At 38.2% G+C, this 26,582-nt stretch overlaps 2 protein-coding genes across 6 annotated transcripts in view; both read right to left on the reverse strand.

The window, feature by feature from the left end:
• PPFIBP1 (PPFIA binding protein 1) overlaps positions 1–26,582 on the reverse strand; it is a 542,301-nt gene that overhangs the window by 407,276 nt on the left and 108,443 nt on the right. The gene's annotated exons all lie outside the window — the stretch shown is intronic.
• STK38L (serine/threonine kinase 38 like) overlaps positions 1–26,582 on the reverse strand; it is a 114,309-nt gene that overhangs the window by 37,917 nt on the left and 49,810 nt on the right. For 2 of the 5 annotated variants that reach the window (XM_030804630.1, XM_030804629.1), the window contains one exon: positions 4,115–4,232. The exons of 2 other annotated variants lie outside the window; for them this stretch is intronic. In XM_030804630.1, coding sequence (XP_030660490.1) covers positions 4,115–4,121 — 7 coding nt within the window. In that variant the 5' untranslated portion in view covers positions 4,122–4,232. Of the gene's footprint in view, positions 1–4,114; positions 4,233–6,756; positions 6,785–26,582 lie in introns of those variants that run through there. One more of the 5 variants, XM_030804632.1, reaches the window with a different exon arrangement.

Below are 26,582 nucleotides of genomic sequence, written 5' to 3' on the forward strand. Positions count from 1 at the left end.
TTAAAGACATAAATTTAGAAATGGAAAAATAATCCTATTCACAAAAGTAGCAAGGAGGAGGAGATGGAGAACAACATTCATAAAATATGTAAGAATAACCTTGGCTGGGCGCAGTGGCTCATGTCTGTAATCTTACTACTTTGGAAGGCTGAGGCAGGTGGATCAGTTGAGGTCAGGAGTTCGAGACCAGCCTGGCCAACATGACGAAACCTCATCTCTACTAAAAATACAGAATTAGCTGGGCATGGTGGTGCACACCTGTAGTCCCAGCTACTCGGGAGGCTGAGGCACAAGAATCACTTGAACCCGGGAGGCAGAGGTTGCAGTGTGAGCCAAGATCGCGCCACTGCGCTCCTGCCTGGGTGACAAAGCGAGACTCTGTCTCAAACAAAACCAAACCAAACCTTGATTTTAAAAAGTCTTGGCTTTGAATGAGGCAACGTAATCATAGATTATGGGAAGAGGAGAAGAGGAGAAGACATTCAATTAATAGTATTAGAACAACTGGGTATCCATTTAGGGGAAACAAATCAAGTCAAGTATTCATTTCACTCCAAAATGCAAAATAAATTGCAAATGGTTCAAAAGGACAAACATAAAAACTAAAGGAAGGAAAGAATGAAGGAAGGAGGGGAAGAAATAAAAGTTAAAAAAAATTAAACTTCAAAAAAATTAGAGGAAAATATAGATGAATAACTACTGGATCTTTGGAAGGAATGAGCTTTCTTAAAAGGAAATCAGTACAATGAAAACTTGTGCTACATTTCATTCTACAAAAATATGGAATATACATATGTATATACTGTATATCAAACAAGATTAAAAGAATAATTTGGAGAAAAACACTGTAAAATAACAATGTCTGTTATATCTAAAAGCGCCCGGATGTGGTGGCTCATGCCTGTAATCCCAGCACTTTGAGAGGCTGAGACAGGTGGATCTCTTGAGGTCAGGAGTTTGAGACCAGCCTGGGCAACATGGTGAAACCCTATCTCTACTAAAAATACAAAAAAAATTAGCCAGGCATGATGGCATGCGCCTGTAGTCCTAGCTACTCGGAAGGCTGAGGCAGGAGAATCGCTTGAGCCTGGGAGGCAGAGGTTGCAGTGAACTAAGATGTCACACGCACCATTGCACTCCAGCCTGGGCGACAGAGTGAAACTCCATCTCAAAAAAAAAATAAGTGTATCTAAAAGCATATATTTAAAATACATGTCTATTTATCAAGTAAGCTCATACATAGCTTTTTTAATGTTAAAGTTGTAAGCAGACAATAAAGACCCTAATAAATGAATAAATAACAGTTTGACAATAAATAGGAATAGTTTAAAATACACGAAAAATGTTCAATTTTACTAGTAAATCAAAGACACAGAAACTTTAAAATTATGCAATATGTTCCCTATATGAAAGTAGTCACAATATAAGGGGAAAACACCCCCTTAGTGAGGTCCAGTCTGTTATGAGGTGCCTTTCTGTCCATCCTATGCATTTGTGTTAGCTGGCACAGATGTGACCCTTTCTAACAGGGAATACAGTAATTTATACCAAGAACCATAGAGATATTTTTTTTTTTTGGATGTAATTCCAACTTTAGGAGTCTAGATGTCATGGAACAAAACTAAAGACAAATGAGAGAATAATAAAGGAAATTTTGAAGAAGTTTTCCAGTCATATCTTACACTTGAGCTTTTAGGGCAACCATTTTTTGGTGGCTTATACCTAGCTGGGCATATTTACGAGGGCTCAAACTATCACTCTCTTCTCAAATAGCTTTTCCACTGGTGACTAGAAACGCCCACATCAAAACCAAAAAGAAGGACAGCACAATAATCTTAGCTAAATTATCTTCAAATCTTATTTAAGGTAAAGGAAATACTCCTTCAAAATCACACAAAGAAGAGAGAGACGAAATGAATGTTCTAGCTTTAAGGAAGATGCCCACTCCCCTTTACTCTTTCCTTGCCTGTTTTAAGGGAGATAATGCCTGATTCAAAACATCAGTATGCCCAAAATATATATTTGGAGCTAAAAAGTGAAGGTTTGGTGTGACCAGAGAACAACTGATGAATGGACAAGGCAAGAAAAGGATGAGTGGTGAGAGGCAGGGACACCCTGGCAAAGGGAAGGGGAGAAGCAAGCTTGGGAAGCAGCCTGAACACATAAACCTATACAAAGCTTGGGCAGCTTTGAACACTTGTTTTTCATTTTCTTAAAAGTAAACTTTGAATAGGAATGAGAGATACAGAGTGAGGCAGACAGACCAAGCAGACACTTGCACACACAACAAAATTTGAAAAATAGACTGAGTTTAAGAATGTAAAATATAAATTTCAAATATAAACTCAAATTTTAATTTTCCCATTCATTCAAAGCATTCAAAGCTTCTGCATCACTGAACAGCTTCAGGAGAGAGTTGTAAGCATTTCTCAGTTGTACCAATTCCTTTTTTATTTCTTAATTTTAATTTTTAAATTGCTGTGTTATTTTGTTTGCTGTTCCTTTTCAAATGAAAACCACCCCCTGAAAGAAATCAGACTAATGTTTTAACAACTTAAGAGCCAGAAGCAGCAGTCCTTTGGGGGTACAAAAATTAGACAAGACTAAAATTAAAATATGGTATCAAGAAGCTTACAATTTTAAGACCTAAGTAGCTATGAGCTATGTTTGGTTATTTTGAGTCATTTAAACTCTCCCAAGAGACTTTCTTGACCATCACAACTGACCAAAAAAAAACTGTTCCCAACTAAAAGCAGACATACCATGTGACTCATCAGACTCAGATACTGTGTTAAACACACAGACCACTTGACTTCCGCAACCATGAGAAAACAGAGAAGGCATCCATCTCATTAAGATACCAGAATACAAAAAACTTTGAGGCAGGAAGGAAATTTTTATGTGGTAATGACCTTTATCATTAATACCTGAACAACTTACTATCTAAGCAATGAACAGGAGCACACCGTTTTATTGACTTGTGATCTTTAGAACACAATTCTGGATTATTGGGAAAACAAATCTAGGAGAGGGAAAAAATACCTAAAATGGAATAAAAAAGTAAATTGTACAGTTGGTTGTCATCAAGGATATCCTGTAATTTGAGTAAGCACACTGGCAAACACTCCCATAAATCAGTTTATAAGTTCAATTCTATTTAGCAATTTTCTAGACTCTACTACAGGTCTAAGATTGCAAATTTAGTTCATCAAGAGGCAAGGCTGATAAAAATCACAAAACTTGAATTCAATTTCAATTACAGAAGGTGGTCACCATTAAGTGATATACAGACCATCTTATCTGTCATTAAGTGAGAGAGACTATATTATCTAGTCCATCTCCCTCATTTTATGGAAGTGAGGCCCAAAGACATTTAGCTATTTGGTGGAAAAGCTTGGATTAGACCATGTCACCTAACCTTCAGGTGAAGCTCCCATTCTAGCTGAGAGTCCACAGTGCAGTGACCACTCCAGGACACTGTACCTCCCCTGCAGCAAAGTTGGATATCAGAACATTGATAGCCAGGGCTGAGTCCTGGATCATGTAGCATCTAATAGCCCTAACACTGATGTGCATATCTAACACTAAGTCACTGCTTCCTATCTTACAATTACCCATCTGTGGATCAAACAACTGGCTTCTGCCTGCTTTCTTCGGATGACCAAACAATGACAATTTTATCCCAAACTTGCTGGAAACCAAAATATTATGACTAAAGGTTTCTTGAAAGCTATTAAGATTTCAATTACAGAAGTTGATTACCATTCAGTAATGTAGATTTAGTCTGGGACTCTACCTCTAAATGTATATTTAGCTGTGTACCCCAAAGTTAGGGTCTCAAAATCTTATACAGTGTATGAGGTCACGGGAACTGCTTGTTCAGGACCCTTAGCATGAGGACAACCTAAGTGTACATATATTCAGATCTCTGGAATATGCCATAGGTAGTGAATAACAGAGGGGAAAAAAGATTTCTAAAATATAAAAATGCACTATTTTCTTTCCAAACTGGATATCTTCTGCCCCATATATAAAAATAAAATGTTGCATGTAAAAATGTGAAAACATCCATAAGTATACAAATCGCAAAGTGAAAGTGACCTCACAATCCTACCTCCCATAATATCCAGTTTTAACTGTTGAGTGAGAGACTGGAGTTACACTCCCTGGATTTAAATTCTGGCTCTGCCACTTACGAACTGTGAGAACTCTCAGGGTGTCAGTGTTCTTATCTATAAAACAGAGATAATGACAGCATATGAAAATTAGTAACTCATGTTTATTGAGTATTTTATAAAGCATAGGCATTGTTCCAAGCACTTAAAACACATTAACTAATTTTAATCAAGTGACTGATTGATATGTGTTAAAGTTCTTAGAATAGTGCCTAAGACTCAGTCAAGTACTCATTAAATGTTAACTGTTGCTATGTCCTTCCAAAACTTTAATGCATAAACACACACACACACAGTCTTAATACAAATGGGCTATTAATACAAATAAGTTTTAATACAGTTTTAATACAAATAAGCTATTGTATAAACTGCTTTTTTGAAAGGTGTCTACGATCTTGTAGACACCTTTCTATGTTAATACAAATGGATCTACTTCATCCTTTTTAAGAAGCACATGGTAATAATAGTTGCTAACATACAATGAGTTATTTTGTGCTAGACACTGTGCTTTACGTGTATCATTTCACTTAATCTTCATGACATCCTTAGAAAGCATGTGCCACTCTTCTGATTTATAGAAGAGAAAAGTGAAACTTAGCTGGATTAAGTTACTTACCTAAGATCATACAGCTACACACGGTGAAGCCAGCTTTTGAACCCTGCCTTCTCTTAAACTAAGAGATCAGGCATACCGTACCTTCTGTTAAGCGCCATAGTTTTAAACTAATGCCCAATAACAGATGTTTAAATGGTTTCCATTTTTAGGGGGTATTTTTAGCTATGCTGTAATAAACATCAAGGATCACAGACTATGCACTCCTTCTCTTATCTCCTTATTATATACTTCCAGATGTGTAATTGTTGAGTCAAAGAACATTCGCATATAAAATTCTGATATACACAGCCAGACTGCTTTCCAGAGAGGCAGTACCAATTGACCATCAATAGTTATATGACAGCACCAACACTAGGCAAGGTCCATCTTTTTAATTTTTGTCAGTTTGATAGGTTAAAAAAAAACCTTAGTTCTGCTTATACATTCCTTTGATTGCAATTACTTAAGCATATTTTTACATATTTTAAGTAACTATTTCTTTTGTAAGCTGCATGATTTAAGACTGTTGCCCACTTTTCTATTGAAAAATTCATTCTTTGATTCCAACTATAATTGAACAATGTAACTATCACAGGCCATTTTAAATAGCTGATATCATACCATAAAGCCAATATTTAAATAATTTCTACTTATACAACAGAAGAAAAAGAGTGTGCTTTAGCTCATGCAGGAACTATATTTACTACATGAGAAGTAGACATTTTCCTATAAATCAATAGGATCAAATCAAAACTACCGTCACCTGACTCAAAAGTTGAGAATGTAAGTAGAAAGTTTTCCAAACCAAGATTTTCTGTTATTCAGATGTTACATTAAGACTTCATTGTTTATTTATTTGGACCAGCATATATCATTTCTTTTTAAAAATTAATGTCAGTTTACTCTGGTGTTTTGTTTTTGAGACAGAGTCTCCCTCTGCCACCCAGGCTGGAGTGCAATGGCATGATCTTGGCTCACTGCAGCCTCAGCCTCCTGGGTTAAAGCAATTCTCCAGTATCAGCCTCCCAAGTAGCTGGGATTACAAGTGCCTGCCACCATGCCCAGCTAATTTTTTGTATTTTTAGTAGCGATGGGGTTCCACCATGTTGGCCAGGCTGGTCTCGACCTCCTGACCTCGGGTGATCCACCCGTCTCGGCCTCCCAAAGTGCTGGGATTACAGGCCTGAGGCACTGTGCCTCGCCTCAATTTATTCTTTGACAGAAAACTTCCCAGCTTAGATCATGATTATCTGGAAATCAACTAAGCATTATCCTTATCTCCATCCTTATCACCACTGTTGTTGTCATGGATACCATTTATAAAACACCTTCTCTGTGCCAGGCAGTACTGTGTGCATTACCTTACGTAATCTTCACAACAACTCTATGAGGTAGGTACTATTTCTCTATTTTAGAAACGGGAAACCAGGGCTCAGAGAGGTTATTTACCAGAGGCCTCTCAACTGGAAAATGTCAGAGCAGAGATGTGAATCCTGTTCACTCTAGAACTGTTGTTCTAATGACCATGCCTACTTTTTACAACCAGAGTCAGTTAAACAAAGCTAAAGTCAAAAATAAATCTGTAGCTTCCTAAAGGCAACTCAAGATAATTACTGGTCTTCTCTTACATGATCACCTTATTCATTCTTAGTAAATCTTACATGGTTTTATAATTCCTTGTTTTAAAGAAACTTAAAAGGATCAACTCGTCTAACCTTCTAACAAAGACAAGGCTGTGTTACTGTGCCCGATTCAAACTGCCCTTCTTGCCCAAACAGCTCTGTACAATTTTTAAAGAGTTTTATAATCTGTTGGAAATCTATGCAATTATTTCAGACTATTTGAAATACGTGTTGTTTATCTTATGCTGTTTTCATTTACTTATCTAAATCGGAAAAAAGTATCAGAATGCTTTCTACATGAACAGGAAGACTAACCAACGTTGAATGGCAGCCAGTTTTATCTCCGTCCTTATCACCACCTTACCATGTCATCCTGGCGAAGATGCCATCACAGGAGTCAGGGTTGAAGTCCAGGTTTAAGGTGCATCTAGATGGGTTCCCAGGATGCCTGAAGTAGCCTCAAGAGGCCCAAAAGAAAAAGCTCCTCTGGCACAGTCTCCTAATGGTGACAAAGGACTCCCTCTCATCTGCTTGCAGCCTTACAATCAGAGCGTTCTTACATCTAACCTAATTATTTCCCACTGAAATTCAAACCTAATTCATTTATTTTTTATTCTCTATAAAAATGAAAAACATCACTGTAGCAAGTAACTTGCTCAATTTCTCACAGAAAATAAAGAAAAGGTAGCTAGAATCAGTACTGACTTTGATTCTCTTTCATTGCATAATCAAAAGTTCTTATTTTGCTAAGGGAAGAACTGCTTATCCCCCTCAAGAAAACCGTGAAACTGATTTGAAAATAACATTGCCTTTCTGAAACGTTCATGACTACTATATATCTTAGAATTTAGAAACAGAAACCCTTCATAGTACTTTTAAAGGTCTTTTTAGTAAAAATAATAACCATGGGTAACTTTTATCAAACACTTCTGTTCTAGCTACAGTACTAAAAGTTTGGCATGCATGTTCTTTGATCTTTACAGTTCTATAAAGTAGGTGCTTCCCACATTTACAAATAAGGAAGTAGGCTTAGTTAAGTCATCATCCCAAAGACCTACAGCCAGTAATTGGAACCTGTCTCCCTAAGCACAGAACCCTCAGCTATATGGTCTCTCATCAGACTTTTATTTTTTAAATGTGTAAGCTTCCCTTTTTAGAGTATGTTGTTCTAAAAAGCATCAAGCGCTTTATAATAAATTGTATTTTTCTCATCTCTTTCATTATAAACCGTGTAGAAAAACAACCACCTCAAGGTTTCACAAAGCTAAAGAGAGTCACACTTAAGAATGTAGCAAAAAAAAAAAAAAAAAAAAAAAAAAAGGAAAATTTTTTTTTTTTTTTTAGCTCACTGAAACTTCTGCCTCCCGGGTTCAAGCAATTCTCCCTGCCTCAGCCTCCTGAGTAGTTGGGATTACAGGTGCCCACCACCACGCCCAGCTAATTTTTGTATTTTTTCATAGAGACAGGGTTTCACCATGTTGGCCAGGGTGGTCTTGAACGCCTGACCTCAGGTGATCCACCCGCCTCGGCCTCCCAAAGTGCTGGGATTACAGGCGTGAGCCACCGAGCCCAGCCAGCAAACATTTTTTGAAAACTAAGGGAAAAAATGTGTACTAAGACTTAGAAGCATGAATATAAGCATAGAGCTTTTGCACCAGAAACAGTCCATTTTGAGACTCTGTTCCTTTAATCTATTTATACATTTATTATCACAGCTAAACCAACTATTTTCACAGCTCTATAATAAAAAGATGCTCCTTGACTTTTAATGGGGCTACATCCCAATAAACCAATCCGAATTTGAAAACATCACTAAGTCGAAAGTGCATTTAATAGTGGCAGCAGAGCAGACATTCCCCAACTTACAATTTTTCAACTTTATGATGGTCCGAAAATGAGGCACATTCAGTAGAAATCATAAGGACCTCCTTGATGGTCTTATATCCCAATAAACCCAACCTAAAGTTGAAAATTCGTAAGTCAGGGACTGTCTGTATTTTGACATCTATTTGGGCAGGCCCCTCCTCTTTTTCCTTTTTTATCCTCCAAATTATTATACTTTTTCATATGAATTCTAGAAATCTGCTTGGAAAGTTCAATTTAAATTACTGTTGAGATTTTGATTTGGTATCATCTTTTGAGAAGAGGAAAAGCATGATTTAAACTATCCAGCCTCAGCTCATTTCAGCTTCAGGGCTGACTTCAGCTACTTCGCCAAGGTATTTCTGCCAGCTAGGGGACAAGTATCCAAACTGAGAGTTAAGGTTTTTAAAATCCTTTTAAAAAATTGCATCCAAGCTTACATTGTCTGTTATTGATTATAGAAAACAAAATGAGATATTCAACAAACCTAGTGGATAGTGTTTGCAAGACACTTAGGCTTTCAGAGTGACCAAATAAAGGCAAACCTGGAAGAAGCCAACTAAGCTAATAGTTTCATCGGCTTTAGGTAAGGCTTTAGGTACTAGCACCCCTATCAATGTACCAAGCAATATGATAGTAGGAAGAGACCCAAATAGTAGGAGATATGATATGAGCATGCTAAGATCCTATAAAATTGTCGAAAAAAGAGTTAAGACTAACCCATATAAACAATTAGCACATAAATAATTAGCCTGGGTGGACCTTTCTGATATAAGCAGGGCTTTAGAACAGGGGAATATCAGTGTGGGCTGCAGTGCCCAATAAAAACTAATAGATCAAATAGTTCAGCTCTAGCTTAACTAAATGCCTGGTGGTAATCAAAATTTAGTGACAGCTATTCAGAAGTCTATGTGAAAAGAAACAGTGATTATGTCAAGTTGGTTTATAAATCAAGGCTGGGCTACACTTACAGCCTTCCAATAAAAGGGCAAAGATCCTATGAGCAAGCATCTCTTAATTGCAGCAGCTACTCTAGATCATATGCCTAAACTGTGGCCAGCACTAGATTAACCCAATGGGAAATCCCCATGCTTTGTGGCTTATAGGTTATTCAAAACCAGAATCTGATCCTACTCTCCTTATACATGACCTGAAAAGTCCCTCCTCCACTGGACTTGCATCCATAAAAACTCCACCCAGTTTCCTGACATCACGGAAATTTACTAGCCCACTTGGAAGACCTAGTATGTAAGCTCATCTTTTTGTGGAAAGAGGCAATTCTTTCCAAAATTATTGAGTCAGAAATTTTTACCAGCTCTAGACTTTTTTTTTAAGGAGGGAAAGTTTTATCTTTTTTTTAAATTTTACTTGAATAAACAGGATGAGCACTGTATCTCCTTCCAAGGAGCAAAAAATACTGCTCAAAAGCTGGAAAATTGGTCAGAAGGAACTGGAGTGGAAATTTGCTTTAAATTTTTTAAATTATATGCAAACTCCATGGTTATTTAATGTTGAAAGAATTATGAGATAAGACATCTCCATAATTTCTTTACTCATCTGTCATTCCAGAAAACATTACTTAGAGAGGGTAGACAGCTCTTCCTTCCTCAATTGTGTCCTTTGAAATGAACAGAAAACTTACCTTTGAGTTGGTTTTAAGGCGGTTTCACTAAAATCAGGGAGTTAAAGACTATTTAACCCTCTGAGGTTCCTTCCAGTCCTCCTACTGGTGTGTGTGTGTGTGTGTGTGTGTGTGTGTGTGTGTGTGTGTTTTGAGATGGAGGTCTTGCTCTATTGCCCAGGCTGGTCTCAAAGCCCTGGGCTCAAGAGATGCTACTAGGCTGGGCGCGGTGGCTCACGCCTGTAATCCCAGCACTTTGGGAGGCCGAGGCAGGGAAATCACAAGGTCAGGAGATCAACACCATCCTGGCTAACACGGTGAAACCCCGTCTCTACTAAAAATACAAAAAAATTAGCCGGGCATGGTGGCGGGCACCTGTAGTCCCAGCTACTCGGGAGGCTGAGGCAGGAGAATGGCGTGAACCCGGGAGGCAGAGCTTGCAGTGAGCTGAGATTGCGCCCCTGCACTCCAGCCTGGGGGACAGAGCGAGACTCCATCTCAAAAAAAAAAAAAAAAAGAGAGAAATGCTACCACCTCAGCTTCCCAAAGTGCTTTATACTTTTTAAAGGTAATTACTGGTACTTTAAATTAAATAGAGGAACAAAACAGGGTGTGAAGTTTCCACACACATGCCTCAGGACTCTATTTCTAATGAGATGATACACTGTAAATCATGAAACGCTAATTCCCTTCATACCTTATAGCTTTGTATTAAGTGAAATTGGGATAATTTGGTGGGTTGTACATATTTAGAAGTGAAGTAAATACTTCAAGAGTTGTGAAGATCAAACGAAAGAGGTAAAATGCTTTATAAAAGGCAAGACACTATTCAATGTAAGGTTATACATGCTTTAAAACAATAAATCTAAATCCAGAATAATGGTTATTTCTGGGAGACAGGAAAGGGAAGGATTACCAAGGCATCTTCACTCTACCTGCAATGTTCTGTTACTTAAAGAAAATCTGAGGTAACAGGGAGAGACTTGGTAAAGATATGCAGTAGACACATGAATGTTCCTTGTATTTTTCTCCATAACTTTGTGTATGTTTGCAATAATTCATAATATAAACTTCAGTTACTAGTTTATACTGTAGTTTTGATAAAATAGAAATGACAAAGATTCCAAGGAATTTTAAAGGTTTCTTATGGATATTTCTTAAAACTATTTAACCTTATACATAAATACAGTATCTTGCTTTTTACTAACTAGTATCTACTCTCATTCATATAATCACCATTGCTTTTCTTCCTTGCACTTCCACCTTGCACAATTTAAATAACAAAGCACAGCTCTCTCCAGGGCATGTGAACAAAGAATTTCTAGGAGATGGGCTGGGTGGAAGTTGTGGTCCTGGGAACAGCTTCATAGAGAAGGAGAAAGCACAGGGACAGGCTGCCAGATTTCTGCAGTTGTGTCTTCAATGAGCTTCATTATTTTGTTTCAATTATCATGACTTCCCAGAATACCAGATAAACTTATATTTAGAAGTTTAAAAACCTATCCTATACATACTAAAATATTTCCAGATTAAATCATACAACATCAAGGATTTACTGCAAAATAATGCGAAGGGGAGTAGGTGTGGGTATAGATGAATCAAGATTGGTCATGGTTTGAGAACTGTTTAAGCTGGTGATGTGCACACAGGGGGGTACAGTTTACTCTTTCATTTACTTTTGTGTATACTTAAATTTTTCCATAATGAAGTTTTTAAAAAAAAAATCTCAAACCTAAAATAAATGATTTAAATATCATTCTATTAAGTCTTGTACACATTTCAATTTGTTAGGCCTATCCGTGGCAAGGGAATCAGGGAGCCAGGCCAGGTTAGTCCTGAGGCACTGCTAGTCAGCTGGATGCTCTTGTCTAAGTTACTCAGTCTCTTTGATTTTGAGTTTATGGATAAGATATCTATGTTCCCTTTTAGCCATATCATGATTATTGGATTTATAAAACTGGCTTACAGATATTATATAACACAGTAAGAACTGCAAATGTTATAATGGTACACTGTGACCACATGGGAGTATCTTTCTTCCCTCATTTATTTATTTATTTATTTGAGAAACATTTAGGGAATGCATACTGTGTCCCAGGGACTGTGACATGTGGGTAGAATTCAAAGTTAAGTGACACAGAATCTCTGCCTTCAAGATGCACTCTAATCAGGCCGGGCATGGTAGCTCATGCCTGTCATCCCAACAGTTTGGGAGGCCAAGGCGAGCGGATCACCTGAGGTCAGGGTGAAGTTCAGGACCAGCCCGGCCAACATGGTGAAACCCCATCTCTACTTAAAATACTAAAAAATTAGTCAGGCGTGGTGGCAGGTGCCTGTAATCCCAGCTACTTGGGAGGCCGAGGCAAGAGAATCACTTGAACCTGGGAAGCAGAGGTTGCAGTGAGCTGAGACCACACCATTGCACTCCAGCCTAGGCAACAAGAATGAAACTCCATCCCAAAAAAGAAAAAAAAAAAAGAAAAGAAAAGATGCAGTCTAATCATGGAAGACAGGCATATAAACAAATGAACAACAACACAAAGTAAGTATGATAATGGGGTGATGGAGCCGAAAATACCAAAAGGCCTTAGTAGTGTGAGACAGCAAGGAATTGTAAATAATTTTGTATGAAGGGGCAAGAGAAAAAGTGGCAGGAGATGAGGGGGGACAGGAAAGTAGGAACCAGATTGAGAAGGACCATGAATGTGATGCCATGGAATTTGGATGGTACCTTGAAAAGTGATAAGGAAGCCATTTAAAAGATTTTAAGTCTGAGAATGATGTGGTCCAATTTACATTTTAGATTTTTGGGGCAGGAAGGTGGATTTGGTGGTTGCTGGCAATGTTTGAGGAATGAAGGAAGAGGGGAGGAATGGAAGGGAGGTTTACTGTAATTATGAGATAACTAAAATGGTCTAGCAGGATATGACTGAACTGGGGCAGAGTTAGCAGAGATTACTGAGATACTGTTAGAATGCCTTCTTGGGTTTGGAAGTAGAGAAAAGAAAACATAGTGAGTTATATATGTAATCATTAATGTACAATAAAGCTAACAAGTTCCTTCTTCAAAGTGTAAAAGAGACGAGTTTGAAAATGCAAGTTGTAGGTACTCTAATATTTCTCCCTCTTTCAAGATAACATAAAAACTGCAGCATTGAACAATAGTATGTATTTATCATGAATGGCTTATGTGCTTCAAGAACAGCACCTATATGTACTGAATAAATGTGGGTTATATGTGAACGTGATAGATTATTAAACACATGAAATGGACTGGACCTGTTTTCTCTGGTCACTGCCACATAGTACAGATGGTAACTCCCTGCTGGCCAGATTAGTAGTGACTTGAGGAAATGCACAAACAAAAAGAATTTTTTTCAGGTGAGCTTTACACCATTCTGTCATCTTTCCCCCCAGATTTGAAAACCGTATCAGCAATGATCCTCACCATCATTTCTCAAAATAATGGATAGGATAGTTAAGCTCTGGTTACTTAAGATTTAGACTACTCCTGACACGTAGACTCCAACAGGACACCTTTATTTCTTACAAATTACATAGTGTCTTTTATCTGAGCTCCAAAAAGGGCATTTTTTTTTTTTTGATAGAGTCTTGCTCTGTTGCCAGGCTGGAGTGCAGTGGCGCGCTCTTGGCCTCCTGGGTTAAACCGATTCTCCTGCCTCAGCTTCCCGAGTAACTGGGATTACAGGTGTGTACCATCACGCCCAACTAATTTTTGTATTTTTAGTAGAGATGGGGTTTCACCATGTTGGACAGGATGGTCTCAATCTCTTGACCTCGTGATCCGCCCACCTCAGCCTCCCAAAGTGCTGGGATTACAGGCGTGAGCCACCACGCCCGGCCCAAAAAGGGCATTTCTAAAAGAAGTATCAGAGAGAAGCGATCAGTCAGTCCTCAGTGCCACAAACCACACGTACTTGTGTTTCAATTTTTATAAAACAACAGCAGTATTATTTCCTCAAAACACATTATCTTTATTTGAATAAGATAAAAAGTAAGGCACAGAAAGGTAGATTATCTAGACAATGTCCTGCTGTTAATGACTATTATTCTGAAATTAGAAAATTCAGCCTATCTTTTAACCACTACCTCCTTATAATTCCCAGATTTTCTCAGCAGTGAGGCTATAGTACCAAACATCAAAACCTAGAAATCTGATCATTCTATTCCATACCCAGAACTTTATTAAATGCTAATACTCTATGTTACTGACAATAATAAAAATAATTCATAATTAACTATACATTAATTATGTAGTAGGTAATATGCTTAATACTTTATATACGTTATCTCGTTTGGTTTTGATCCTCACATTAGCCCTAACGAGTGGTACATAATGTTACTGCCATTTTGCAACAGAAAAAATGGGCTCAGAGATGTGTATGTCATAAATGTTATAAAACCAAAACAAGCCTGTCACACTCACTGGCCCAGGACTCTTCATACTAGGCAGTACTGCTCTCCCAAGCCATGCATAGGTGGGCAGGCGTTAAAGATTAAAAAGCTGAGGCTCAGGAAGTTAGCAAGTCTTGTCGAGGCTCACACATCTAGAAATGGAGCCACCATTCGGCTCCCAGTCCAGGACCCCTCCCATTCTGCCTCCAATACTCCCATTCTTCTCCATAAAATAAATTATAGCCACTTACAGGAATCAACAAAGTAGAAAATCTCCGCCCTTGTTTAAAAGAAAAAAGATAAACATACAAAATAAGGAAGAAAAAATATCAAACACAAACTGGCTTTGTCAACATAGCATAAAGGTCATGAGGATCTTAAAAAAAAAAAGAAAAAAATTAATAAGTATTTTTGACACAATCAAGGCCCCAAAGGAACTAGTTTAGAAAATAATGCATTTCAGCTTTTTAATCTATGAGTCCATGTTTGTTTTTCCAGTATTTCTTCGTTTCTTTTACAGTCCACATTTAACTGCCAAAGTTTTCAGTACTTATCAGAGACCTGGCAAAAGGTTAAAGAGCATTTTTCTGTTCCCAACCCACATAGAAAACAACGCCTACAATCAATCATCACAGAATCTATTGCCAAGTAGCAGGCAGGTGCAACTTTTCTCTGCTGCACTGTGTGTGTTGGGGGAGAGAGGTTTTGAAAGAAACATTAAAAACAAACCACATTTGGGGGGATAATTTCTTCTAAGTGACTTACATCTTGTAAGACATTTGGCTGTTGACAAGATGATCCCACCCTTGAATACACGGAAGTTGCACCCAGTCTAACAAAGCAGATTCAGTCACCCCAGGCAGAAGTCTGGACTTCCCTCCAAGACAAATATGGAATTCAATCTGTGTGATGCCTTGAATGCAGCTAATTAATTTGCAATCCTTTATTATGACCATATAAAGGAGGGAAAAGAGCTACTTTCCCAGTCCTTCCTTGAGGGGAAATCAAAAGGAAAAAAAAGCATAATATTTAAATCCCATGGCAAAGTTCTTAAACTTTTCCACTAATATACACACCCTAGCTAATTCATCAGCATAATACCCTACAGTGGATCACCTCAGTACTATCTTTCCTATACATGGTCATTCCAACGATGTGCTAATTCTACTCAAAACGGAATGGATAAGAAGCTATAATGTCTCATTCTTTTTGCTTAGCCATTTAACCCTATAATTTTTAGAGTAAATGAATTGACCTTAATTCATTTTATTATTTATATTTACTTACAGCTAAGTAAACAAACCACAGCTGAGTGAAAACTCTACCTAAAAATAACCAAGAGCCAAAGCAGTAACAACAACCTAATGAAAGTTGCTGTTTGAACCAATGAAGAGTGTTTAAAATCCAAAATAAAGATTCAGAGGAGAAAAATACTTTTAACCTAAAGCTAATGAGTACAGCGGCTCACGCCTATAATCCCAGCACTTTGGGAGGCCAAGGCAGGTGGATCACTTGATGTCAGGAGTTCAAGACCAATCTGGCCAACATGGTGAAACCCTGTCTCTACTAAAAATACAAAAATTAGCCAGGCATGGTGGTGTACACCTGTAGTCCCAGCTACTCGAGAGGCTGAGGCAGGAGGATCTCTTGAACTCAGGAGGCAGAAGATGCAGTGAGCTGAAATCGTGCCACTGCACTCCAGCCTGGGTGACACAGCAAAACTCTGTCTCAAAATAAAAAATACAAAAATAAAGCTAATGAGTAGACACATTTCAAATATGGTTAGCTATCTCCCAAATAGCTGTAGTCTTTTAGAATGGCTCTATCTCAACTGCACAGTAACTATCCAAGCTCAAAAACCAATTGGAGTCCTCTGTGGACTATTTAAAACCATTCTCTACTAACTACCCTCCAAACATCTGCATATGGCACATGGGAAATTGAATTACAAGCTATGAATTTTCTGAAATCCTTCAGAGGCCAGCAACCACTCATGGGGAGCCAAAACTATTCATAATGAAAGCCTGATCCACTATACACTTCCATTAAGCAACTCCAGCTCCAAGTTTTGCTCCTTCCTTAAGAGTACTGGATCTCACCAACCACAATGAAAATGTATTTTCCCATTCTCTCGTCACACATTTAAAAAAACAAAGTCTTAGGTGAATTCTTCTTTTAAAACTAAAAATGAATTAGTATTTCTTCAGATACCAAGTTGATAATACCTATGAATCTACCTCTAAAACTCTACAACTAGACTGACTGACTTTGAATCCCTAATTCCATTCCTGCTGGCTGTGTGATCTTAGACAAGTTACTAAATCTGCCTGCGCCTTGGTTTTCTCATAGATCAAAAGGATTGTTGTGAGTTAATATATGTAATGCACTTAGGGCAGTACCTGATTCATGATAAGGGTCAATTTGAAGAAATTATAATTATCATTATCACTGCTATCATCACTGTACCTTTACAATTACACTGTAAACATGTCCCTTTTGTCATCCTCCAGTATGTGGAAAAATCTACCAAAAGATAATTAGGATCGCTCTACTAAGCTAAAGGAAGTAATTCATAGATAGTTTGGTCAGCAAGTTACATATTACAAATAACATCATAAAGATTCAACTAAAACCGTAGTTTAAGATTCAAGCCAGGCATGGTGGTTCACAACTGTAATCCCAGTAATTTGGGAGGTGGAGGTTGGAGGATCCCTTGAGCCCAGGAGTTCAAGACCAGCCTGGGCAACAAAGTGAGACCTTGTCTCTATAAAAAAAATTTAAAAGCGCTGGGTGTGGTGGCTCACATCTGTAATCCCACCACTTTGGGAGCCCAAGGCAGGTGGATTACTTGAGGTCAGGAGTTCGAGACCAGCCCGGCTAACATGGTGAAACCCCATCTCTACTAAAAATACAAAAATTAGCTGGGCGTGGTGGCGTACACCTGTAATCCCTGCTACTTGGGAGGCTGAGGCAAGATAATTGCTTAAACTCAGGAGGCGGAGGTTGCAGTGAGCTGAGATCACGCCACTGCACTCCAGCCTGGATGACACACGGAGACTCAAAATAAATAAATAAATAAATAAATAAGAATCAATCAGCTGGGTGTGGTGGCACACTGGTAGACCCAGCTACTCGGCAGGCTGAGGTGGGAGGATTGCCTGGGCCTGGGAGGTAGAGGTTACAGTGAGCCGTGATCACACAACTGCCCTCCAGCCTGGGTGATGGAGACACTGTCCCCAAACTAAAAAATAAAAAAAGATTCATTTGGATCTCTTATAGGCAATTGTTGCAGATTTCAGGTAGCTCCTAAAGTCTTAAGATTAAACTTTTGAAATCACAATGCCAAAAATGTTTTGTCTTTGAAATAATCACAGTGCATTTGGAGAGACAAATGCATCTACAACCAGGCGACAACACTGAAAATAAAATTGTAGCAGTTTGAATAGGGGATTAAATTAGTTAATTTTTTCCTGGGTTTCAAAAAAAGAAACAGCAGCAAAAAATAGTACTTAAGATTGAAAGTTGGCCGGGTGCAGCTGCTCATGCCTGTAATCTCAACACTTTGGGAGGCCAAGGTGGGCGGATAACCTGAGGTCAGGATTTTGAGACCAGCCTGGCCAACATAGCGAAACAACGTCTCTACTGAAAATACAAAAATTAGCTGGGCATGGTGGCGGGTGCCTGTAATCCCAGCTACTCAGGAGGCTGAGGCAGGAGAATCACTTGAACCCAGGAGGCAGAGGTTGCAGTGAGCCAAGATCATGCCACTGCACTGCAGCCTGGGTGACAAAAGCAAAACTCCATCTCAAAAAAAGAAAGTTCTGGGTTATGACACAGAACATATGCAACATGAATATGTCATGGTTATGAACATGTAGACTACTCAAGATTGTGTATTTTTGAAATAATAGAATACCAGGTTAAAAAATTAGCATCACAGAATGAAAAATAAGCCACAAATTAGCAGAAGAAAATCGTAACACACAAAAACAAAGGATTAAATACAATGGTAATACAATGATAGCTATTCTTACTAAGTTGTTTCTATGTCTCAGGTACTATTCTGAACAATATACATGCATCTTGAATGCATGAAGAATTCCTATATAAGAAAAACACAAACAACAACATTTAAAATGAGTAAAAAACCCGAATAGGAATTTCACAGAAGAGAAAACATAAATGGCCCATAAACATAATAAAAGATGCTCAACTACGATTCTAATCAGGGAAATTAACATTAAAACCCCACAGAGATACCACTTCATACTCTAGCAAAAACCTAAAAGGCTGCGAATATCTAGTTTCATTGAGGAAGAACAATGGGAAGACTATTCACTGCTGGTGAGGGTATAGATTGGTACAACTGCTTTGGAGACAGTTTGATGCCACTCAATAGAGCTGAACACACACATGCCCAATGACCAAGCAATTCCACTCCAGGTACGTACTGTAAAAATACTCCTGCACATGTAGAATAGGAGACACTGCATAACAATGTTCACTAGAACATGAGGCTGAGGTGGGAAGATGGCTTGAAACCAGGAGTTCGAGGCTGCACCAGTAGCTGGGACTATAAGCATGTGCCACTGTGCCTGGCTAATTTTTTGTTGTTGTGGTTATTGTTAGAGATGAGGTCTTCCTCTACTGAACAAGCTGGTCTCCAACTCCTGGCTTCAAGTGATCTTCCCACTTCTGCCTCCCAAAGTGCTGGGATTACAGGTGTGAGCCACCATGCCCGGCCAAGTTCTGCTTCTTAAAATGAGGTAGATACTTTGATGTTTCATTTTCCTTAATTGTACAGATATACTTTATATTCTCATATGTGACACAAGTCAAAATTTAAAAAAACAATTTAACGTTTATTCCCTTTAGATGAATGATGGGCAAATTTACATAATGAATTCATTACTGAAACAATGTATAGATTTCAGACTAGGAAAGTAACTATTTATAAAAGAAAAGCTTAAAACCTGCAACAGAAACAAAATCCTGAAACTGTAAAATTGAGTCAAACTAAAATTTAAAAAACAAAGCAATGATATAAAGTATCATTTGTCCAAATGTGTTCTACAAAACGCTTTTTTCTTAAATATGTCTGAGGAAAAACAGGTTCTAGGAGTAAAATACGTTTGAAAAATGCTGGGTTAAACAACTGAACCTAGGAAGGAAGGAATAGAACTTCTCAAGCTCTTGACTCTGGAATCTTTTTTTTTTTTTTTTTTTTTTTTTTTGAGACGGAGTCTCGCTCTGTCGCCCAGGCTGGAGTGCAGTGGCGCAATCTTGGCTCACTGCAAGCTCCGCCTCCCAGGTTCACGCCATTCTCCTGCCTCAGCCTCCCAAGTAGCTGGGACCACAGGCACCCGCCACTACGCCCGGCTAATTTTTCTGTATTTTCAGTAGAGACGGGGTTTCACCTGTTAGCCAGGATGGTCTCGATCTCCTGACCTCGTGATCCGCCCGCCTCGGCCTCCCAAAGTGTCGGAATTACAGGCGTGAGCCACCGCGCCCAGCCCTCTGGAATCTTTTTTACACGGCAATTAACACCATGCTTCTTCTTGGATTTGTATTTCAGATAAACACAATCTGGGAAGAGGGCCACACCAGATTGAATATTGCCCCCAGGAATGAAATGAAAACAGGAATGGATTCTCCAGTAAGAGGTACCCAGATATCCTAATCTTCAGTAGCTGACCTAAACCCTGGACAAGTGGGATCAAACCCCATAACCAAATACAACTTTTTAGGAACTAAGTGGATAATCACTCTGTGTTGCATGAACATGTGGGCAATGTGTTTCCTACACAGCTCAAAGGTGCAACAAAAAAAGATCTAGGTGTCATATAAAGAATTTCTACCACTGTTAGGGTAATGGTGGACTGACAGGCAGAGGGTCTTAGATGTGACTTAAGTAAAGTTCAATAGAAGCTTCCGGCACAGATATTCATGTTTCAAATTGGACCGCTCAGTTAAACAGTTTTTCCATTAGACTTCCCCCAATCAAATTAGAAATTATCTAATTTTCTAATGAAGTTTTCCCCAGGCACAAGGAATCTGTGAACTGGACCTAAAAAATTCTTCATAATGTGCTTTTATTACCATAAAAGATGCACATTTATTTTAAAACCTTCTCTACACCACTATCATAAACCTTTGCACACACTTACTTCTTCTGGAAGCTAACTTCTGAGTGGCAATGAAATATATTCTTAAGAAAAAAGTCTGACACAATGCCTTTGCATCTTAAAATATGTTAAAATATTATTTGAAAAGAGTCAAACATCTGTCTTTTCAGGGTATCACAGGGAGTCAAACTGGAAAATGTGGCACTGCCAGGAGTTTCTGCCTGGTGAAGGGTGGCAGACTTTTGTCTTCAGAAGGCTCTTGACAGGGTAGCACCCATTATCTTGCCAATTTACCACAACCTAGGCCCAATCCTCAGTCTTATAGGTTCAGAAATTTTTTTATTTTTATTTTTTATTTTTTTTGAGACGGAGTCTCGCTCTGTCGCCCAGGCTGGAGTGCAGTGGCGCAATCTCGGCTCACTGCAAGCTCCGCCTCCCGGGTTCACGCCATTCTCCTGCCTCAGCCTCTCCGAGTAGCTGGGACTACAGGTGCCCGCCACCACGCCCGGCTAATTTTTTGTATTTTTTTTAGTAGAGACGGGGTTTCACCGTGGTCTCGATCTCCTGACCTCGTGATCCGCCCGCCTCGGCCTCCCAAAGTGCTGGGATTACAAGCGTGAGCCATGGCGCCCGGCCCAGAGATTTATTTTTATCAGCATCAACAGGGTAGCTACATTGCTTAGAAGCAAACAAAATTAAACATGCTTCAACAGAAATCAGGATATAAATGTATTAATACAGAATGACAAATATAACTGTGACAGAAATAGGAATGCCTGTTTATGGTCATATACGGCCAATACTTTCATTACAGCCAAACTCATACATGCAGCCAAATAAGAGGCCCCTGGATACACAGGGAATGAGAATAAAAAAAGAAGAACTGAACATTTAATAGTCTTCTTTCATTCAATCAGTAATTTTTTTAATTAAGCAACTACTATGTCCAGGTAACCTTCTGGGTCCTGGGTATACAGAAGTCTCTGCTTACAGAAGTCATATGTAAGTAGCAGGTGAAGAGTATGTGTTTCACAGAAGTTTATTACAATATATTAATAAGAGCAAAAAATTTTGGAAGCAATCAAAATGTTCAATAATAGAGCTCCAATTAAATAACAATAAATCCAAATAATGAAAAATAATGCAGCCCTTTAAGAATAGCACTTGCAAGCCATAATTCATGACATGGGAAAATTATCATGATGGAAAAAGAAGCAAGCTATATATAGTGCATGATCCTATACACACACATACATACATACATATTTCCTATCCCTTTATATGCATAAGAAAACAAGCGGAAGGAAAGTCATATCTTTAGTCAAATCTTGTTTACTAAAGTACTATTAATGATTACCTTTTCTTTTTTATACCTTTTTGCATTTTTCAATTTCCTAAAATAGCCTTACATGCCTTTTATCACCAGGAGAAAAATTACTTCTAAAGTAATTTCAGTCAACATGCATACTAAGAACTCTTCAGATTTATCTGTTAGAAGCTGTGCATGAATGCCAGTCCTTGCATCTGTCTTGGAACTCACAGAGAGTTCTTTTCCCATGGCTTTAAGCAATACTCAAAAAGACTAGCATACCTGAATTTCCTAGTCCTATGTTTTTTTCATCCAACAGCCAGTCTTGTATTTCTAGCTGTTTTCTAAACATTTCAACCAAACCATTTTACAGATAACTCATACAGTCATCCTTTACATGCATGGGGAACTGGTTCCAGGATCCCCCTTGTATACCAAAATCCATGGATGCTCAAGTTACTGGTATAAAATAGTATAGTATTTGCATATAACCTACACACAGCCTCCTATATACTTTAAATCATCTCTAGATTACTTAATAATACTTACTATGATATAAATGCTATGTAAATAGTTGGTATACCATGTTGTTTTTTATTTGTATCATTTTTTATTGTTGTATTGTTTTTTCTGACAATTTTGTTCTACAGTTGTTTGAATCAGTGGATGCAGAACCCATGAATATGGAGAGTCAATTGCATTTCATTATGCCCAAAGGTAAATGCATAACTTTTTCCCCACAGCTAATCTTCTAGCAACCCCACTGCTGTCCATGGTAAGCAGGCTTAGTTAATCTCGCCCTTTCCCGTTTCAGGTTCATTAAAAAACTCTTGTCAAAATCTTTTTCATCCCACCTTATTCTTCATTCTCACTTCCATCAGCATATCAGTCCAGGCCCTAGTAACATTAATGTTACTAATGGCACTGTTAGTAACATTACTTACCAGCATTCAAGTGGGTCTTCCTGATGCCATTCTCTCCCATCCTGAAATCACTGCTCTTTATATAGAACTTGTATGATGTCATTCATTGGCTCGAAAACTTTTAAAGCCTTCCTTTTTCTACCACCCCAATCTAAATTTCTATGCCTGGCTTTTATTAAAACCCATAATTTGGCCCCACCCTAGCTATTTAACTTTATTTTCCCCTATTCGCCAGTCTCCTCCCTCATCAACGAGAAGACATACCATAATCAACCTCACCACTAACCCTTGGAATATCTAAACTTAAAAATGGTCCTTCCTTTCCCCTTTACTTGTATTTAAAGAACCTGACAAATGATTCCTCCTCTGCTAAACTTTTCACAATTTCTTCAACCTCATTTATGTTTCACATTTTCAGAACATGTCTTGCTGTTTATTAGGAATCTCACAATTAGGTACTCTCATTTAGACAGATTTACAATCATGTATGTTGTCATCTTCTATTAAATTCCATACTCCTTGAAGGCAGGAGCCACGCCTTATTCTGTCCCCCAGAGTACTCAGAATGATGCAGAGCACACAGAAAGTACTCAAATCTTGTTGACTGATCCAGTGAGAAATGACCAACTTCAGTTCCAGCCTCTCTTTAACATGTACATAGCAATTTGGGCAAGTCAAGCTCCATCCTGAAGGACATAATAGGGGACTCTTTAAGCACATTATTATGAAGGCCCTTCAGGGATAACGCCAGAGTGATGAGGTGCCCTATACCAGGGATAGTGGAGACAGAGTTCTTGGGATTCATCACTGGGGTCCTCAAAGCATCTTCCAAGGGGATAATAAGGAAGGACTCAAACACCTTTGAATCTCCGTGAGACCAGGCAGGAGGTCTTTTAAAAGAGTTCTTTAACTGGAGTGAATGTCAAAGAGAAGCATAATAAAATAAAAGACCTGAGTAGAGTCCTGCTTGTTCATAAAATAACACTACCTAAATCACCAAATCTCACTGAGCCTTGGTTTAACTCAAGAGGTTCCATGCCACTATAAGAGGCGGTAACTGCCAACTGATAGGAAATATTTTCATATGCATAGTCGTAGTGCCCCATATTTATGAACTTCTTAAGAGTCTTCAAAAAGCTTTCTGTATACATTATCCTTTACTTTCTAACTTTTCTAAATACAAGGTGAGAGAGACACTAAGTGTTCTATCAAAACAGTCTTGGCCGGGCACAGTGACTCAAGCCTGTAATCCCAGCACTTTGGGAGGCTGAGGCGGGTGGGTGAACCTGAGGTCAAGAGTTCGAGACCAGTCTGGTCAACGTGGCGAAACCCCATCTCTACTAAAAATACAAAAATTAGTCAGGCGTGGTGGTGCATGCCTGTAATCCTAGCTACTCGGGAGGCTGAGATGGGAGAATCACTTGAACCCGGCAGGCTGAGATTGCAGTGAGCTGGGATCCCACTACTGCGTTCCAGCCTGGGCAACAGAGTAAGACTCTATCTAAAAAAAAAAAACTCAGAGTCTACATACAACAAATATTTTGTTTTATTCTTAGTGTACTTTAAATACACTTACCCATATTATTCCTTTTTTTTTTTTTAAATTAGAGATAGAGTCCCACTCCATCACCCAGGCTGGAGTGCAGTGGTGCCATCATAGCTCAATGATGCCTTAAACTCCTGGCCTCAAATGATCCTCCTACCTCAGCCTCCTGAGTCACTGGGATTACAGGCGTGAGCCACTGCACCTGGCTGTTTACCCATATTATTCTAAAATTAAGAAACATTTCAGAAATTGACTACTCAATGATTTTATCAGTTTTCTGCCATGGAAAATGTAATGATTTAGGATTTTTAACCTTAATACCTAGCAAAGTTTCTATAGTGCTTTCTCAATAGGTATTTTGATTTAAACATTTTGTACTGAATCAGTGAAAATATATAGAATTTACTAAATGTAAATTATAAAAACTAATTTTCAATAAAATTTCTATTTTTAAAAGTTGAAATTTTACTTTAAATTTAAAGACATAATTTGTATTTAGTTTCAGTGTGTAATGGCTGGCTTCTCAATAATGGCATTATTATTGTCTGGGCACTAATCCTAAAATATAATTTTTTAAGAGAAGGGACTATTGTGAGATTTCTGTGGTTTCTTATAGCAAATGAATAGTGTCAAAAATGGAACAAATGGTACACAAATGTCTGATTCATACCACAGCATACGATAATCTGTAACAGACTTTTCACTGGTGAGGAAGTATACCTTGCAAAAACTAAGAAAAGAATGTTTACCCAGAGATCTGCTGCCGATGCTGCTAATAAAAACTAACATTTACTGACTGCTTCCACGTGCCATGCATATGCTAATAAACAGAACTGTATACTACATATACTGTATTAGTTAATAATATGTAAGGCTTTTAAAACAACATCTGGCAAATAGTAAACCCTACATAAAAGTTTATCATCATCATCTTCATATCACTCAATTCTGAAAGTAATGATTAAAAGCAGGCATTACTGCTCCCCACTCCCCATTTTACAGATACGAAAACAAATTTAGAGAAGAACTTAAGAAATTTGTTTTAGGTCACACAGTTAAAATGGTGATGGATCTTGAGCTTTTTCTAATCGCTATGTAATTTTGATTAACTTATCAAGTAGACCTTAAGCTGAAAATGGAAGAAGAGATAGAAAAAGTTCAGATATTACTGTAACAATGAAAGAAGCTGGCTGGGCATGCTCTGAAAAAGAAAACTGAAAATAATGGGAATGCTTGGGTCAATTATTTGTTGCAGAAAAACAAATGGGAAAGGTGTTAGCAACAAAGTGGTCTCAGGTCTGTGGAAACCCATGCCCAGAATATGGGTATTAAACAAAGAAAGAAAACTGACAATTTACAATAAGTTAATATGATACTATTAAGCATCACTGAGATTTGATGAAATGGGACTCTGCACTAGAATAGGGCAAAAGCAAGGAAAGTAGAAGCATAAAGAATTGCTGGTATTCTAGAGACTGAGACTGACACAAATAAGCTGTGATGGGGACTTCAACTTTTGGGATAGCCGCTAGAATTCTCCCACAGCTAAAATCCATGTCTCTGATAAATGCCTTGCTAACCCTTCCACCTCTCAAATAGGAAAAGAGATATTCTGGATGTGAATGTGACCACTGGGAAGAAATTCGATGATAAATGGAAGTACTGGGAAACCGGAGAGCAATTTACCATGGAATTTTCAAGTTTGTTACAATAGCTGGGAATGGAAACATGGGACGCAATTAGGCAACAAAAATTACAAAATGTTCAGAGAAAAGAAAAGTAAATCCTGCCTGAGACTCAAAAAAGAAAGATGAGTCATCTGTTTTAGGAAGCTCTCAAGAACAGAAGTCTAGTTAAACTGGCCTTGATTAATTAATTCAACAAATATTTACTGAACATCCACTATGTGCCAGATACTGCTCCTGGCACCTTATAAAAATACAAATGACACAAAATACCAGCCCTTATGGATCTTATATTCTAGGGGGGTGAGGGGATGGAAAGAAAGTATAGGTGCTGGAAGAGGCATTACAATTTTAAATAAGGTCATCAGAAGAGGTTTCATTGAGAAGGAGGTTTGAATGAGATGAAAAAGAATGATTTACCACACAGCATGTATGGTAAGTGCAAAGGCCCTAAAGCAGACGTATGCAGTTACAAACAGCAAGGAGTTCAGTATGGCACAGAGAGAGTGAGGGGGAGTGGTAAGAAAGAGTTCAGAGAGGTGACAGGGGCAAGAACATGTAAAACCCTGCAAAGACAGTAAGGACTTTGGATTACTCCTGAATTATGCCCATAAGAATTCACACTTATTAGGCTCCCTTTCACTAAATGCTCTCTTGTATTAAATACCTACCTTTTACTAGGTGTTATGAGAAAAATACAAA

Source organism: Nomascus leucogenys, chromosome 23 (genome assembly GCF_006542625.1).
Source record: "Nomascus leucogenys isolate Asia chromosome 23, Asia_NLE_v1, whole genome shotgun sequence".
Classification (NCBI taxonomy): domain Eukaryota; kingdom Metazoa; phylum Chordata; class Mammalia; order Primates; family Hylobatidae; genus Nomascus; species Nomascus leucogenys.